Genomic DNA, 18,115 nt, shown 5'->3' with positions numbered 1-18,115 from the left:
TGCCATGCTCAAGTTCTCAGGGGGATGGGTTGCTGGGAAGAGATCATCGAGTCGAATGTTGCCTTCTTCAAAGAGTCATCAGTGGGCTCTTTGTGTCTGGAGCGTTGGAAGACTGATCGTGTTGGAGGGCTCTTCATTTTTATGGGGCTCATTGTGATGTCGAAAGCCCAGGTTTTCTTATTGTTGTAGGCTTGTCGTGTGTTGGAGGGTTGCCGGGAAGAGGTCTTCATGTTTGATTAACTATAATCTGAAGCCTTTGCGGAAATAGGAACAGGCTATATATACTAGATGCTTGGATTAAATTCCCTGTCAGCATTTTTAAGAAGAGAAGCAGCTTGGGCAACAAATTTAAAAGATTCCCCCATAGTTTGGTCTGGATAATCTAAATCCTCTAATATATCTCATAACATGTCGTTCAGTCTTGTCAAACTGATGCCTATTGATGAGTTTTTGAAATTGTCACATATTTATCAGCATCTTCATCACACTGATTAGGTGCACATGGTCTGGCTTGCAATTTTCTGAAGGGTTCTGCAAGTACATGGTGGAATATTTTATGAACCCCATACTTAGTTGCAATAGAATGAAAGAGCTGGTGGTGCAAAAATCACCTTTTACTCCAGCCTAATTCCTATTTGTGTGAAAATATTTTTAATTTGTGGCTTAAACCAATCTACGAGCTCATTAGGTTCTTCACCATTAAATTCAGGTAATGAAATTTTAGTCCCCTAATCAGATTTGTAAATGGAATTCATAGTGCCTGGAGCATTAAAGCTCCCATGGTGCTGAATCCTGGTACCAACGACAAAGAAAATCAATAGTTCTTGCATTATGGCTGTTTTCTTTGGCTGTGCCAGCCGTCTTTGTCTTGTAAATCTTATGGCAATTTTTTCCTACTTTCTATGGTTATTCACCACCAGTAGAGTCTAATTAAAACAGATCTATCGTAACAATTTTCAATTTGTTCATCAATGCCTTTTGTCCGTTCTATGTTCATTTGATCTTCTAGTCCTACTTGTTTCTGTCACTTGAGATACTTTTTTCCTTGTATGATCTAGTATTTTACTTTTCCCAATGTCTATTGTTTTTTAAGTCATAGATCAATGTTTTATTAAGCAGATGAATTTTTATGTCCTCGTGTGAATGCTTTGCTGGATTTTCTCTTAACAATCTTTTGGTAATCAGGTCTCAATATAGCTAAGCATTGCTTCTTGGCGAATTGTGCGCAAATTGACAGCATTCATATATCACATAGAAATGGCAAACTTAGCTATGACTGGTATACTGGAGAAGGTGTGATCTTTTGCAGCCCTGTCATTATCATGAATGGAATATTTTTTTGTTGGTTTTTGCTATAAATTTTTTATTTTCAATCAGCTGCTTTATTTCCCCCTTTTTTTTTTGGTTTGAAAAGTTCTTTCTCTCATGTTTTCACTTTTTGGGCTTTATTTGCAGATGACAGGTAAAGATAAAGATTACAGATATATGGCGACTTCTGATTTGCTAAATGAGTTAAATAAGGATGGGTTTAAGGCTGACGCGGATCTTGAGATGAAATTGTCGAATATTGTTTTACAGCAGCTGGATGATGCTGCTGGTGATGTTTCTGGATTGGCTGTGAAATGGTTTGGCTCTCCTTGCAGTCTTGGTTTTTTTATTTTTATTTATTTATTTTTATTTTCATTTTTTCATGTGACTGAAGAATGCAGTTGGTCCTTGTGAATTGCCTATATATATGTTTAAGCATGGTTCTATTTAAGAAATGGTTTATACTTATGATAGATTTTTTGTACACCTATGATATGTACATTTACTTTATGTGGTCTTCGGACATTGATAGCAGATTCTGTTTTTTGTGCATTTGTTGTGCTTGACCTAAAATGGTGATGCATTCTCCACTCAATTGCGATGAAAAGATCTCACGAAGCTCACTTTTTTTAGGTTTTTTTTAGGTTTTCTTTTTTGGGTGTATCTCTTTCTTTTTTTTTTTTGGAGGGTGAGGGGTGAGATGGGGTTATTTTGTTGCCGTTTTATTTTCTTTAGGGTGTTTTGTCATCCTTCTATATTTTACTAGGCTACACTGCTCCCTTTTGTATTTTTCTTTGCTGTATTATTCTGTAGAAGAAAATCTTTTTCGAAAAGACAAGAAGTATGAGGTGAGGGCAAGACATTCTCCAAAAAGCAACTAAACGGTTACAATAATGCTGCCCTTCAATCCCTTAGACTGTGACATCCCCTAAAAAAACTGAAATGAATGAGCCCAAAGAGAAGCCAAAAAACGTATTTCTAACCAATGGCTTATCAGAAGTTGCACTAGCCTTAAAAATTCTCATATCCTCTCAATCCAGAGGGTCCACAGAATAGCAAAGACTGCACTTTTTCTTAGAACTCTTCTTTTTCTCCTCTTTCCAAAGCCCTAAATTTCACTAGAAGAAATCGCCCGCAACTTTAGGGACTACCCATGCTTAATTAAACCAAGAAAAAAAAGCGTTCCGTGGATGGTACGCCCCCCAACAATGAAGACAAAGGTGTGCATTTGTTTCACCACTCATGGCACATTATGCAAATAGAGGACTGAGGGTCTTATAGGGTCTTTGAACTTGTAATAAATCATGTGTATATATCCTGTTGACAGCTGCAATCCAGATGAAAACCCAAATCCTATTGAGAAACTTTGCCTTCCAAATTGTATGGCCTAAAGGAAAATGATTGGGGGAAGCAGTTTTCAAGGAAGAAGGGAAAAAAGAATACTTGGATGAAAAGGAACCTGAGGGGGGACAGAGGCTTTTGATAATGTGGTATAAAGAACATCTTTTTAATTGGAAAATGGTTATGGAGGTTCCCTTAGTTGTTAATTCCCCATCAGGTTATTAAAAGTAAGTAGGTAATTCGTTGGAGTGGGTGGGATACTAAAGGAAATGGCAATGCTCCCCCCATGGATCCCTGGAAGTTCATTACCCTCTATGCTTGTCTGATCTTTTCTTGCTGGATTCTTTTGTTCCTACATGGTCGGCTTTGGATTGTGGATTCCTTGGGGTCTTTCTCGTCGAAGTCTTTCTTTACTCGTATTTTGAAATCTTCAATTCATAGCCCTTTCCCTTTGAATAAATTTGTTTGGCAAACGAAGGCTCCTTTTGATATTCAAGCTTTCATCTGGCCTTAGTTAATGACTTGTTTCATATAAGGAGAGTAAGGACCTTAGCCCAGATGTGTGTATGCTGTGCTGAGTCAAACATGATTAGTGCTAATCTCTTTCTTCATTGTTGGGGTGGTGGCATAATTTTGGATGCTCTGTTTTCTTATTTTGGAGAGGCATGGGGTGGCCTGCAAAATGTGTATGATTTTTGTTGGTGAGATTTTGGGGTTTTGGGAAGACTAGAAGAGGGAGAGCTTTATGGATTTGTGCTGTGCCTGCTATTTTTTTGGAGTTTTTGGCTCGAAAGGAATGTGAGATTTTTCAATGATCAGAAGACTCCTCTGAATTTGCTTTCAGAGAAAGGGGGTGTTTAGTAAATTAAGCATTTAGTGCTGAACTCTGAATTAGGCTTTGAATTTTTTGAACCGATTTAGAATTCAATTGAACCCCTTAACTCTAAAATGTAAAAACTTGTTTGGTAAATCCAATGCATCTGAATGTGTATATATATTTAAAAAATATTAAAAATACAAGAAAATTTCATCTCCCCAAAATTTCAAATTTATCAAATCATTTAAAAAAAAAAAATTTTAGGCCTAAACTAGTGCATCATCCAATTCCCAAGTTTCAGATTTATCAAAATCAAATAAAAAAAATCTCTCTTGTGATGGGCAATGATAGCAGGGGTGATGGTAAGATGGTGGCTGTGGTTATGGGAGGGGATGGTGGAGACAATGGGTGGCCAACAGTGGGAGCTAGGGATTTGTCTATTGTGAGTAGTAGTCATGGGTGGTGATAGGTGGCCGGTGGTGGTGGTGGGAGCTCCTTCTTCACTCAAGATTTGAGGAGTTCATTTGCTGTGGGCTCAGGGAGGCGATGTGTTGCCAGCGATGGAGAGATTACTCATTTACTCCAGATTCTAGGAGCTTGTCTGTTTTGAGCTCAGGGAGGCAATGGATGGTTGTAGGGGGAGAGAGTTCCTCATCTACTTCAGATTTGAATAGCTCTTTTGGTATGGGCTCCTGGGGATGATGGATCGCAGGCGATGGTGGCAGCTTGCTCCAGATCTGGTGAGTTTGTGTTTTGGAGTTCATCTGCTTTGGAGTTGGAGGTGGAGGTCATGGGAGGTGGTGGTGAAGGTTCGGTTGGGATGAAAGAACAACGGTGGGGGTGTGGGTATGGGAAGATCCCAGAGGATGCATTGTGTTGAGCTGGGATGCCTTTGAATTTCTTTCACCAATGGAATTGATGCTGACTGAACCAGAGGCATTATGAGAAAATTAAGGTGTCTAGCCAAATATAACCAGTCTCTTAATTAAAAATCTATTCAGTGAACCGGTTCTTTTAGAGCCCATTCAGTGCAAACAAACACCCCCAAAGTTACTTTCCTTGCTATTGCTTTTCTGGGTTCATTCTTTTGGATTTTTTGGGTGGTTAATGCTTTTTGAACTTCAATGAGATTAGAAGGCAGCGTTATTGTAATTTCTTTTTTAGCAGAGGATGCCCTAACCTCCATCTGTTGCACTGTTTTAGCTTTTAAATGAACTTTTGTTATGTTTAAAAAAAAACCCCGATGAGTTGTTTGAGAACACTAAGAAAGGTACTGAGCTCATCCTTTCTTCCATTGAGATTCCTAAGGTGCCGTTTGGTATCACTGTCAAAAATTATGATAACGAAAATCAGAATCGAAAACTAGAAACGAAAACTAAAAACCAGATCAGAAACTAAAAATTGAAAATCAGCAACCTCTTTGGTTAATATTTCTAAAACTAAAACTAATTAAAAACTTGATCAAACAAATGCTCATTTGTTTCCTTGAATCAATCAATAATTACAAAAAAATATGATTAAAAAAGTACAAAGTAATATGAATTATAAATATTGTAATAAAAATAAAAATTATTATAATTATTTTGCTTAATTGTTATTTTTCAAAATTCACTTTAGAACAATCCTATTGTATTTATGAGCATTCTTTATTTGAATTATATGTTTGATTTATATATTAATTAATTTAAAAGTATGGATAAAATGAATGATTTAATTCAAAAAATTTAATTCTTGATGCTACAATATTCTGGAAACAAGTTGCTAAAACAACTGAAAACTATAAAATTTGGTTTTCAATTTTTTCACGAACAGCTGAAATACGTCAATATAAACAAAAACCAGTGATGTAAAGTTTACATTGTAAACAAACGCATTTTCATAATCTGTTTCTTCACTGTATAGAAACAAAAATAGAAAACTGAAAACAGCAACAATGCCAAATGGGCTCTAAAGAAATGGAAGTCCCAAGAAAGAGAGCCGCCCTCAAAAGACAATTAAGAGCTGTTTGGTGCATTGTGAATTGAAGAAAGCTTAAAGAAAGTCTCTTTCCTTCGTCCCCCCTTGGTATTTTTTGTGCAGTGCAGGGTGGAAGGAATAAGAGAGCTTTTGAGGGAACAGTTTCAGCCCTTCAGGCTGTCAAGCAAGGACTGTGGGATAACTACGATTTCTAATTGGCAATGTGAGCTGGTTTGAAGGGACATTTTTGTAATCCTTGATTTCCTTTACAGTTTACAGTGAGGGTTGTGTTGTTCTTCATTGTCTCTGTTGTACTTGAGTGGTATCCTGATGCCAGGGGCAGCATCAAGGAGCTGTAGCCTTGGAGAAATTTGAAGAGAAGGAAGGGGCAGGGTGGAGTGACGAGATACAAGGGAGAAACTCAAAATCACTTCAATTCAAATTCATCAACAACTGCCTACAACATGGTTTTCATACACTATCTGTAAGAAGGCCTCTGAACACATGAAATTACAGATATACCCTTAAAACAACATGAATTACAAACCAACCTCTAGAATACACAAATACTACGAACAAGCCCCCAAATAAACATAATACTATCTTAATTAAACAAAACACTTAGTAAATTACTAATTAAACCCAGCAATTCTCGATGCAATTCTTTTTAAGCAGTCTCCAACATGGATCTTCCCAAAGTTTCGCTTCTTGTCCACAACACATCCCCTTGATGCCTTTATCCTACAGTTTTTCTTTGCTGATTAAAAAAAAAAAAGACATAAAGATAGGTCTGTTCGTTTATTGAAGTTTGCAGGGAGATGCACTTACTTATTTCTGGTCGTAAAGGAGCTTCAATGGTTGTTTAGCAGAATGGACGAGTTCTGGTCTGGACATTGCCATTCAACAATGGTTTAGGGTGGTAAACTGTTGAGGATCGAGAGAGTTTTTTTTCATTGTGTGTGCTATTCAATAATGGGGGTTGTTTCTTGTGCCTGGAAAAAGTGAGGGAAAGAAGATGAATTTTTCTATTAGAATACCAATAGAAAGGGAAGGCAAAGGATGGTGGAATTTTTGGGAAGGTCTGAGGGGATGTGTTAGTGGGTAGAGGAGAGGAGCTGGGGAGAAATCATGGGCACTTAACTTTTTGGGACTGTGGCTCGGGGAACATAGGAAAGTGTGAGGAGAGAAGGATGGTCTTTCAGCTTTGTCTTATTCTGATATTCTGTGTCAACTTCTGGTGAAAGTGTTCAGGATTTCAGGTGAGGGCATAATTGGATTTGGTGGTTGCAATGGAGTGGTGAGATTTCAGGGTAGAAATCTCAGGAGATTGGTGGGGATTTGAAGGGAAGTATTGTTGACAGGGGTTGGTATGGAGAGATTTAAAAATTTAGAAGATTTAGTCCTTCAAATTCTCAACCCAGTTGGAATGATTATATGTCATGGGCTGCAAATAAATTGAGGGAATTGGGTGAGCTCAATTAGAATGGTCAAAATAATTGGGCTGAGAAAGGGGAGGGGTTGGCCCGGAAATACCAGATTGAGGTTGAGCTTGAAGGGAATTGACTGTTCAAGAATTGGAGGTAGATGGGTTTGGTATATTGTGAGGGATGTAGGTTCAGGCAGTGTGTGTGATAAGGGCTTGGGTAGTTTTACTCAAAATGGTTTGGGTGACTTTGAGGATGTGTTGCGAGGTGCTGCAAACAATTTGTGCCCGGAAGCAGAACTAAAGGGTATCTGGAGCGAAACCAGATCAATGTGAATCTCAAAGTTAACAAGAAGCTTACTTTAGGTGCTCAAAACTTAACTTTGAGGATGTGTCGGGAGGTGCTGCAAACAATTGTTGCCTGAAGCAGCGCCAAGGTATCTGAAGTGAAACCAGATCTACGTGGATATTAAAATTAACGAGTTGACTTTACCAACAAATGGAGGGGGAGACCAGGCAATGGGTTGGAAAATTCGAGGAATTCAGGGGTTCAAGAAGGGCAGGATCAGAAATTGGGGAATCTGTTGAAAACAGTGCTGTTGCCAGTCCCAAGGAAAGTTTGAATGATGCTGATACAAGAGGGAGTTCCGATGTACAGTTCTTGCAGAAGGTGAGTATTTAAGTTCTTGAAATTATTGATGGGTCTTCTGAAGGTTTATTGTTAGCAGGAGATTGTGTGTTGTTTGGGCAAGAGGAAATGGGGGATGATGGAAAAGCTTCTCTAAAGAAGCAAAGGTTAGTGTTCACTGTTTGCTACTTACATAATACAAATGACCAGTTTGAAAATTGAATTTAGGAGGAAAATTTGACTTTTTTCCTCATTCAGAACATTGTCCTATTGCTGTCTATAATGTATCTGGCTCTGAAACTAATGTGTGTATGGCTGAATCTGAATCGAACAACTGAACAAGAAACAAAGAGGGGGCTTAAATTCTCAAAAAGGTATTTTACGCATTACTGATATGCTGGAGATAGCGGAAAAGGATTCATATAGCAGACCCCACCTAGTGGGACTTAAGGCATGGTTTTGTTTTTGTTGTTGTTGTGTACTGATATGCTGGAGATTACTGCTGATTTTGTATTTTTTGGGAGGGGGAGGGGGAGGGGGAGCGGGTGGTGGAATCTTCGACATTTAACTCTTTAGGGAGTGAGAGGGACAACCAGGGCCCATAAGAATCGTACTGTGCATGTGGCGCACATAGGCAATGAGGCTTGTGTGGTTGTGCCCCTCCAACCCCCCCTTCCCCTTCCTTTTTTTTCTCTTTCAAACTTAGCCATCTGATTTGTGTGAGTATAAAAAGAAGGTTAAAAAGCACAATATAATAGTTTGTTTATCCTGCATCTAATATCTTTCAACTTTCAGCAAGTTTGCAGTCTCTCAAGAAAAACAAAATCTCATGATACAAGTAGAGCTTCAATCAAAGGCCAACCTTAGATTCTGAAGGCCAACTCTCAAGCTTTAATTGAAGCACAACTCAGTCTTTTCTCCATCTTCTTTTTCTTGATCAACCAGGTCTCTTCTCTTCCTTTTCTTCTTTCTTCTTCTTCTTCTTCTTCTTGATTGACCAAAATCAGTGATTCTGCTGCTCTGCTGCTATCAGTTAGAAGCTGTCGCATTTTTTTTTTTTTTACTTTTCTTTTTTATTTATTTTTTTCCCCATTTTTATGGAATTGCTGCCACTTTGCCCTGACATATCTGCTCAGCTGCTCTCAGACTTCTTTCTTCTTCTTGTTCTAGCCTGTTGTGCTGCTCCCAGCCAGTGCTGCAAACCCCACTTATTTATTTATTTTTTTCCTTTTGTGGTCTTTTTTTTTTCTTTTTGGAATTTCCCCACCTTATTCCCTGAAATTTCCTTCAACTGTTTCTCAGTCTTCTTCATCTGAACTGCTCTGGGCCCCTCTTTGATCCTTTTTGCTGTTTTATTTGGAAACTGAGCTGTTTTTTTCCCCCTGGAAGCAGTTATCTTCTTGGCACTTGGCATTACAGTCGTAGCTGCACTGCTGCTGCTTTTGTTTTGTTTTGTTTTTTTTCGCTTTTTCTGGGTTTCATACTGCTGATTTCAGCTTGAAGGGGAGCTTAGGCTTAATGGTAAGGTCGTCATCGTGTGACCTAGAGGTTACGGGTTTGAGGTGTGGAAACAACCTCTTGCAAAAATGCAAGGTAAGGCTGCATAATATAGACCCATTGTGGTCCACCCCTTCCCTGGACCCTGCATACGCGGGAGCTTTGAGCACCAGGCTGCCCTTTTTTTTTTTGCTGCTAATTTCGGCTTCTATTTTGTGAAAATTATGGCATGAATATTGCATATTATTGAAAATTTGCGCTATAGCATTCATTTTTTTTTTTCTAGTATTGAATAATTTGATGAGCGGTTGAATGGGTAAAGCTAGACCAAAAATGACTTGGAATGAGATATTCAATAAGGATTTACTAGCCCTGAATTTGTCAAAGGAAATTGTCTATGATTGCATAAATTGGCAGAAAATGATTCATGTAGCTGATCCCACTTGGTGGGACGTAAGGTTTGGTTTGTTGTTTGTTGTATTGAATAATTTGATATTTAAAATTCAAATATTAGTGCTAATGTGTCTACTACCAAGAATTCAATATATAGGGTATTTTACAGACAATTATAATAAATGTGTGCCTCACATTTGTGAGGTGTGTGCGAGTGCCTAGGCTCAAGCCACCCTTTGCGCCTTTGATTACCATGGTAAGAACTCCTTTGTGGGGATGGAGTTTAAGCATTGAGTTCTTTAGCCTTGCGCCTTTGACTACTATGGTATGAACTCCTTTGTGGGGATGCAGTAGCATTTAGTTCTTGAGGGAAGGAATTGAAGGTGGTTGTCTCTTCTAGGACCTATGAGAGGAAGGGAAAAAAGGTGCAAAAGGAGTTGAAGTTAGCAAGTTTTATCAATTATTGGTGGGTGGGAGCACAAGGGTATAGCTTTATTTTTGGGGGGGGGGGGGTGGTTTGAAATAGTTAAATATGAAGATTATTTGTTCGAGCTTGAGAGGTTTAGGGGATGTGAGGGAAAAGGGCTCATTAAGGAAGTTTTGAAGATAAGTGCTCTGAAAAGGGCTCATTAAGGAAGTTTTGAACATAAGTGCTCTTGATATTGTTTTAATTCAAGGAATGGACTTGAGAAGGTGGAAAGTGGGGTGGTTAAGGGATTTGGGAGGGGATGTGTAAGACGCAGGAGTGGCCCTCCTCCCAATGGGTGGTGGAGGGGATTTTGATAATTTGAGATGTTCAATCCATGTGTAAGATTCTTAATTGACTAGGTTTCTTTTCCTTATATCTGTTGTTAGATACTAGTGGGATTGTTTAGGTCATATTTTTGGGAAGAGCTTTATGCAATTGTTGTGTTGTTTGGCTAGATGGCTATTTTTTCCCGAGGGAAAGGCTAATAATGTGGTGAGGTTTCCTGGGGAAAAGAAAAGGGGGTGGGAAGTTTTTGTATAGGATGATTAATTTTGATAATCTTATTAAGGAGTGTAGTTTGAGAGACTTTCAAATGAATAATGCTTTATTTTCTTGGTCAGTGGGTGGGGGATGAGCGCTTGCTAGTCGATTAGATATATTCTTATTTTTTTGAGAGTTGAAAGATGGATTTCTAGAACCTTCTCATGTGTTTGATCATTTTCTATTTTCTTAAAAGTGTAGAAAGAGCAGGTGGGACCCACTATTTGTAGGTTTGAAAATATGTGGTTGGATCATACTTCTTTCACCATTAGTTGGGGGATACTTGTAATGATGAGGTTGAGGGGTTGGGAGGGCTTTAGGTTTATGAGGGAACTAAAAAAATTGAAGGAACTGGTTAATAAGTGGAATTAGAAGCTTATGGAGACCAAAATTTAATTTTTTTTTTTGGGATATTTGGATTTGTTGGATAGGAAAGAGGAGGAGGGGTTTCTAGTGGAGAAGTTGGAGGCAGAAGACAATTTAAATGGCTAGGGAGGGTGATTGTAAAACTAAATTCTTTCGTACTTTGGCTAATGGTAAAGAGGAGGAAGAGTGTTATTACAGATTTGGAGTTGAGGGAGGGAGAGGTTATTTATGATCTTGTTCCGATAGCAAGGGAGATTAGTGATTTTTTGCATTTTTTGTTTTTTTAAAAGATGTGTAGTGTAGGCCCATGGTAGAGGGGTTGGAGTGGAATCCCTTTTCTGTGGATCATCATTCTTGGTTGGCAAAACTTTTTGAGGATAGTGAGGTTAGGCAGGTAGTGTTTGGGCTTTGGTCCTGATGATTTTAATATTGACTTTTTATTCCTAGGATTGTTGGGATGTGGTTATAGTGGATTTAATGAAGATAGTAAAAGATTTTTTCATTAATGGGATTTTGGTAAGAGTATTAACATTCATAACTTGTGCCTAAGATAAGTAGATCTGTCAATGTGTTGATTTTTGGCCTATTAATTTGGCTATTGGTGTTTATGATATCATTGCGAAGGTGCTTGCAAATACGTTGTGACCTGAGTTTAGTGATAGGAGAGCAATTTCTCAAGGGCAGAGTGTTTTTTTGAGAGGAAGGCAGATTGTGGATGCCATTTTTGTGGCTAATGAGGTTGTGAGTATGTGAGGTATTGTGTTCAAATTGGACTTTGAAAAGGTCTATAATTGAGTTAAATGGAAGTGTTTAGATAAGGTTTTGGAGAGGAAAGCATAAATTGCGGTTTGAGCTTTGAAAGGTGTTTAGCAAGGAGATCCATTATCCGGTTTCTTGTTTATCTTGGTAGTTGATTGTTTGAGCAGAATGATAGACTGGGCAGTTGATAGAGGGTTTGTGAGAGGTATTGAGGTGGGTACTTAGAGGGCCATAGTGTCTCAACTTTAGTTTTCTCATGACATTGTCTTCTTCTTAGAGGAATGTAGGGAGTCTTTTTGTTTTCTCCATATTACAGCCTTTTGAGTGTGTTTTCAGGTTCAAGTTATTTTTAGGAAGAGTGAGATAGCTGGTACTAATTTCAAGATCACGGCTTTTATGTAGACTTTGGGCTTAATACCAATAATTTGCTGCAGGTGAGGAGGCCTTACAAGGCTGTGAATTCAGATTTGTTACCATGTGTTTGGAGGGATTAAGTCCAGTGATCATTTGTTTCTCCATTGTCGGGTGGCTAGGCAGCTTTGGCTTTCCTTTTCTTAGTTTTTTAAGAGACACTGGTGTTTCCCTGACTGTCGATGTTTTTTCATTGGCGCAGTACAGAAGTTTTTGGGGGGAGTTAGAGGTAGTTTTATGGAGATGTGCAGTTTTCAAGATTTTTTGAATCTCGTGGATTAAAAGGAATGCAAGACTTTTCAATGGCAAAATAAATCCCTTGCCATTTTCTTTGGGATAGAGTTACTTTCGTGGCTTTTTTTTGGGTTGTTCTTTTGGTTTCTTCGAATAATTTTTACTGTCAGATCTTCAGTGGGAGGGTTTTGATGTAATTGTTTTTGTTTCTTTGCTTTTATTTGTTTTTAGGAGGATATCTTATCCTTCTTTTTCTCTGTAATTTTTCTCCCTTCTCTATTAATGAATTTTTTTTTTTTTCTATTAAAAAAAGCTTTGTGTTCGTTTCTTGGAAGACCCATGGATGGGGTATTCAGCTCTTTTTCTTGGGATATTCATTTCTGTAGAGCTCTGAATGATAGAGAGGTGGTGGAATTTGCATCTTTGGTGACGTTGTGGGAGGGTTGTTAACCTTCCAATAGGTAGAATGTGAGGAAATGGTTGCTGGATTCTTTCGGAAATTTCTCTTGCAAGTTACAAATCTTTATTTGAGTTTTTAATTCTGTAGAATTTATCCATTTTATTTCTATCATAGTATTTGGAAGGCTAAGGCTTCCCATAAAATTAAGGCTTTTATTTGATTGGTTTGTTCTTAATAGAGTTAACAATGACAATGTGTTGCAGAGTAGGAGGCCATCGAAGGCCTTGTGCTCAGATGTGTGTTTTTTGTTCTGATAGTTCTTAATATTCCCCTCATTTATTTTTGCATTGTTCTCTTTCCTGGAGGATTTGGAATGGACTGAAAATTGGGTTTTTCTGGGGTTTGGTGGAGGAAATGTTGGCTATTTATTTTTCAGGGTTTGGAAGGAGCAAAGAAAAATCAGCTCTTTGGAGATGTGGCGTATTGTGGGGTGTTTGTAGGGAAAGGAACACTCATAGAATAAAGGAGAAGAAGACTTTGTGGTCTTTGGGTTGGGATAAGATTCAACATTTGGCTTCATTATGGGCTGTTGAGGGAGTGTCTTTTGAGGATGTTTAGTGTTATTGTTTTGCTGTTTTGTATTAAAATTTTATTTTTCTGATTTTGCTCTTTTGTTCCTTACTCCTTAGAGGAGGTTTTCTTATTCTCCTGTCCTGTGTATTCCTTTTCTGTTAATAATATTATTCTTTTTTTATTAAAACATGATGAAAAATTAACAAATATATAACCACTTAAATAATTATTCATGTTTGGTAAGTAGATGATAGAAAATATATATTTTTTTACACTGATAAATTAAAACTAAATGATTGCAGATTTTGTGATGATTTGGTGCAATGTAGAAAATATGATGAAATTAAAATTGCAAGTGGCAAAAGCCTGTAGGCTTTGGGGAAGGGATATACACTAAATCAAAAGAGGAAAAAGAAGAATTTGTGCTATACTTAAGAAGCTCTTTCATGTTTGTTTCTCAAGGGTGCTTGTTTGGGTTGTGATGCTCAAGGACTAAAATTTCAATTCCAATTGAAATTTTTAGGGTCTCAATTTACGGAAATTTTGATGGAATTTTCAACTTTGATAGAATTTTTGAGTTTGGTTAAAAGAAATATTGGTTGACCGGGTTGCTCAATTTTTTTCATGTTCATTTGGAGAGTGATAATAAGGTTTGTAGTTTAGATACTTCTGGGGAGTTCTCTTATAAATCTTTTTTCACCTTCTTGACTTGTGATTCTACTGCTGGTCCTTTTGCTTTGTATCCTTTGATTTGGAAAGCTAAAACTCCCTCAAAATAAAAGTTTTCATTTGGACTGTGATACTTGAAAGAATTAATACCAATGATTTGCTTCAGAAGAGAAGACCTAATAATGCCTTTTCCCCTGACATTTGTGTCCTTTGCATGAGGAGTGAAGAGTCTCGTGCTCATATTTCTTCATTGCCCTTTCACAATGGCTATTTGGAATAAGTTATTTGGTATATTTGGTGAAAATTGGGTCTGTCTATACACTTTGAAGGCTTTTTATACCATAACTTTATGGGTTTTGGCAAAGGAAAGGACAGGAAATCTCTATGGCATTGCATCGTTATGACTATTATTTGGTATGTTTGGTTGGAAGGAACACTAGAATATTCAAAGGTGTGGCTACTACTAACAGTTTGCTCTGGGGTAGAGTGGTATATCTTGCGTGGCTGTGGGTGTCAGCAAATGGTTTTTTTTTGTCATGTTTCTTTGGAAGACTTGCACCAGGATTGGTTGGCCCTGTTATGTTGAGTTTAGTTCTCTGTTTGGGTTGCATTCTTTGTAACTAGTTTTTATTAATGTAAAGGGAGGGTTTCTTATTCTCCTTTTTTATTTATTTTATTTTTAATTTTCTGATTTACATTCTTCTCTCTTTTAATACAATTCTTTGTTTATCAAAAAAATGAAAAGAAATATTGGAAACTCATAATAAATTATGGAAGTTATGAATGAAACTTTGGGAAATATTGAAATAGATGATTGTAAATAATTTTTAGAAATAAAATAAAGCCTTAAATTTTGCTTTTATTTTTTTCCACAACTGTTATTTTATATATCCAAAATTTTGGTTGGTACTCCCTAAATTTTGTGAATTTTGGCCTGGGATTGTCGGTCATTTTAGTGAAATGACCGAAATTTAAAGCTGGTGATCATTTTTTCTTTTGGAAAGAGGACCCTTCTGACGAACAATTTGAGGGAATGCTTCTAATATGGAAAGCCGTTCGTGTTTCCTTTTACGTTTTTCTACATGTTCCCATAAATTTGGCTTACTTTGTTTGAATAATCTTTGTTTTCTAATTTTATTGAAGTTGATGTGGTTTTTCCTCCCTATCGTGGTATATAGGGAGATGAAAGTTCCTTTTAAGTTATAGGTGTTTGAATGGCTACGGTACTTAACAGTGTTAGCACCAACAATCTGCTGCATAGTAGGAGGCCTGCTAAAGTCTTTTCTCTCAATGTATGTTTCATGTGTTGGAATAGTTCTGAGGATATCTCATTTGTTTCTACATTGCTCTTTTGCTTGGGATTTGTGAATACTCTCTTTGGAATTTTTGGTGAAGCATGGGCCTGTCCAAAGTTGGTGAAGCAGCTTTTGACTATACCTTTTACTGGTTTTGAGAAAGGTAAGGATGTAAAGAAGTTGTGGAGGTGTGCCTTTTGTGCTGTGTTATGGGAAATTTGGCTGGAAAGGAATGTTAGAATTTTTGCTGGAAAGATATTATTAGTAGGCTTCTTTGGGATAGGGTGAGAGATTTGGATTCTTATTGGGTTTGTAGTGCTGGCTGTTTTAAGGGATGATGTTTTCAAGATGTCAACCCGGACTGGGTTTTTGTGAGTGAGGATTTCTTGTTCTCCTTCATTGCATCTCCTTCTCCATCCTAATTTAATAAAGCTTCTTTTCTCTATAAAAAATGTAGGATAATCCTTGGATCATTTTTTGTTTTGATTGATTATTTGGTGAAACAATTAAATTCATATTGGTCAATCAAACATTATCTGGTTTTGTAAAACTGCTTAAATCATCTAAAATTGATTAAAACACAATGTTAATAATTTTTTAGAGCACAATGGATCAATGGTGGGATGTAAAACTAAGTTAGCCATTATTTTAATTTTTTTTTTCTTTTCTGCTTTTACCTTGATAATATGAAAACACAGCAGTGTAATTTACTGAGAGCATGTTATTGGGAAATCCCTCTTTTCTGGTTTTTATGTATTTGTTTTGCATCAGTGTCTTTTTCTGTTATAAATTTGTTTAGTTTTTTCCACTTTCAGAATTCTTCTGTTTACTTACCTTTGGCTGGAGTCTCCATGATTTTGATGTTTGTTCTGAAGTGTCTTTCCAGTTTTATATTGTTTTGTTGGTTGGTACCTTTATTAATTTAAGAGGTTATTGGTGTAATCCAGTCATGCCGGTTTAGTCATTGCAGCAGTGCTTGTGCGGAGTTGATTCTTTTGATATTTTCTATCCTCAACATTGAAATTTCCCTGCTTTGTTAATCCAATAATTATTGGATCATTAAGGGTAGAATCTTTCTTTCTGTAATGTTTTCAGTCATTTTCTACTTCTCTTACTAATCCTATCTAGTTGAAGAATAGGAAGAAAATACTTTAATTTGAGATACCTATGCTTATTTTAAAGGACTTTAATTCTGGGATTTTGAGAATGCAGGGATTTCCTTTGAGGCTACTGGTAGTTGATTAATCCAACTATATTTCTTTTTGGAACTAATTTTTCTAGGATCTGAGTGGGGGGTTCTTTTTTACTTTACATTTTTTTGGACTATTTATTCCTTTGTTGCTCGTGTTTTTTTTGCTTTGTATGAATCTCCATCTTGCGGCGTACTTCAACACAACCCCCTCCCCCCACTCCCCCAAAAAAATCAATATTAGTGTTTTCCTGATCACTCATTGGAAGACACAATAGTTGAAACAACATAATATACTGCTAAAATCCATTGAGATTTCTGTGTCATTTGAAATATCACTTGTATGTGTATCTTTATTGTCCCAATATTAAAGTCTCATTCTGCTCTAATGTCTAAGACTATTGACTTTTCATTTTGTATCTATTTATTTTTACTCATTAATTTATTGAAGTTCTTTAGTTTTAATTAGGTTTTCATGTGGGCCATGTTATGTATGTTTTGTACCTTTTAGCTACACTCTCATTCCTTCGTCCATTATTAGATAACTCAGTTTCTTCTTGTGATTATATAGATGGTAACTCAATTCGTTATGTGATATAGTGGTAAATTGCAAACCAGGGGCCAGTCATTGTGAATTTCTTTTGTATTTATTTTTGAAATATCATCACACATTACTTTAGTGCTTACCTATGTTAAGGGGGTCATGGAGATGGCTGTGATAAAATGCTTATCACATGGATGGGGGTTCCTGAAATGGTTCCTAGAAATTCATTTATTGATTTACTAAAAAAATATTTTTGTTCATGTTGCTTTGCTCATTCAAAATTCTAATTCCCCCTTTTGATCTGCTATTGCAGTCTTGCTCCATTGGTGAAGAAGGTGAGTGAGGCACGGGTTTTGGAGATGACCAATAAACTTTGTGTTAAACTGCTAAACGGGAAAGATCAGCATCGTGATATTGCAAGCATAGCTCTGAAGACAATTGTTTCTGAAGTTGCTGCCTCATCTGTTGCCCAATGTGTTCTAGTTTCTCTCTCTCCACAATTGATAAAAGGAATAACTAGCCCTGTGAGATCCTAAAATGTTCTTTCTACCACTTATCCATTACTATGAAAGAAAATTTTATGCATGAAGATTAACACAGTTGTGCAGTTAATCTATATTATTAATAGTTGGAAATTTTTGTCAGGGTTGAGTTTAGGGCTTTAGTGGAGGTAAGAGGGAGATATTGTGGAGGTGTGCTTGTTTGGAATTCTTTGAGTGGTGTTGTTGGAGTGAAATGAGAGGAGTTTTTGGGATAGATTGACACTTCCTGTTCTTTGGGATATAGTAGTGTTCTGGCCTCACTTTGAGCTATTTCTTTTGATGTTTTTGGGGCTATTTCGTTGGGTGTTTTGTAGTCTGGAAAATGGTCGCTTTATTTCTTTGAAGGTGCTTTGTCCTCCCTTTGTTTTTTTAGATTAATACTTTGGCTTCCCTCATGCGTTTTTTCTTCTCTCTCTCTCTCTCTCTCTCTCTCTCTCTCTCTCTCTCTCTCTCTCTCTTGATAAGTAAAGGAAACTTCATTGAAGGTGCTTTGTCCTCCCTTTGCGTTTTTAGATTAATACTTTGGCTTCCGTCATGCGTTTTTTCTTCTCTCTCTCTCTCTCTCTTGATAGGTAAAGGAAACTTCATTGAAGAGGCTTCAAGGGGATGCGAGCCCATGATACAGCAAATCATGCATCCTGAAGGGTGTCACACAAATCAAAGATTACATCAGTCATTAATAACAGTCCTACCATGCTAGCTATTGACTGCAGTAAACCAGTGTTCTTTGCTTTTTTGGATTGTTGAGGTTTCATTTTTGA

At 37.0% G+C, this 18,115-nt stretch overlaps 1 protein-coding gene across 1 annotated transcript in view; it reads left to right on the top strand.

Moving 5' to 3' along the window:
• Nucleotides 1-18,115, top strand: part of LOC131163327 (cullin-associated NEDD8-dissociated protein 1) — a 91,841-nt gene that overhangs the window by 8,494 nt on the left and 65,232 nt on the right. The window contains exons 2-4 of the mRNA XM_058119898.1: nt 1,186-1,293; nt 1,456-1,625; nt 17,126-17,336. Coding sequence (XP_057975881.1) covers nt 1,258-1,293; nt 1,456-1,625; nt 17,126-17,336 — 417 coding nt within the window. The 5' untranslated portion in view covers nt 1,186-1,257. The remainder of the gene's footprint in view (nt 1-1,185; nt 1,294-1,455; nt 1,626-17,125; nt 17,337-18,115) is intronic.

Source organism: Malania oleifera, chromosome 9, assembly GCF_029873635.1.
Source record: "Malania oleifera isolate guangnan ecotype guangnan chromosome 9, ASM2987363v1, whole genome shotgun sequence".
NCBI classification, from domain to species: Eukaryota; Viridiplantae; Streptophyta; class Magnoliopsida; order Santalales; family Ximeniaceae; genus Malania; species Malania oleifera.
Note: the sequence above shows the minus strand (reverse complement) of the source record. Positions and strands in the feature narration are given on the sequence as shown.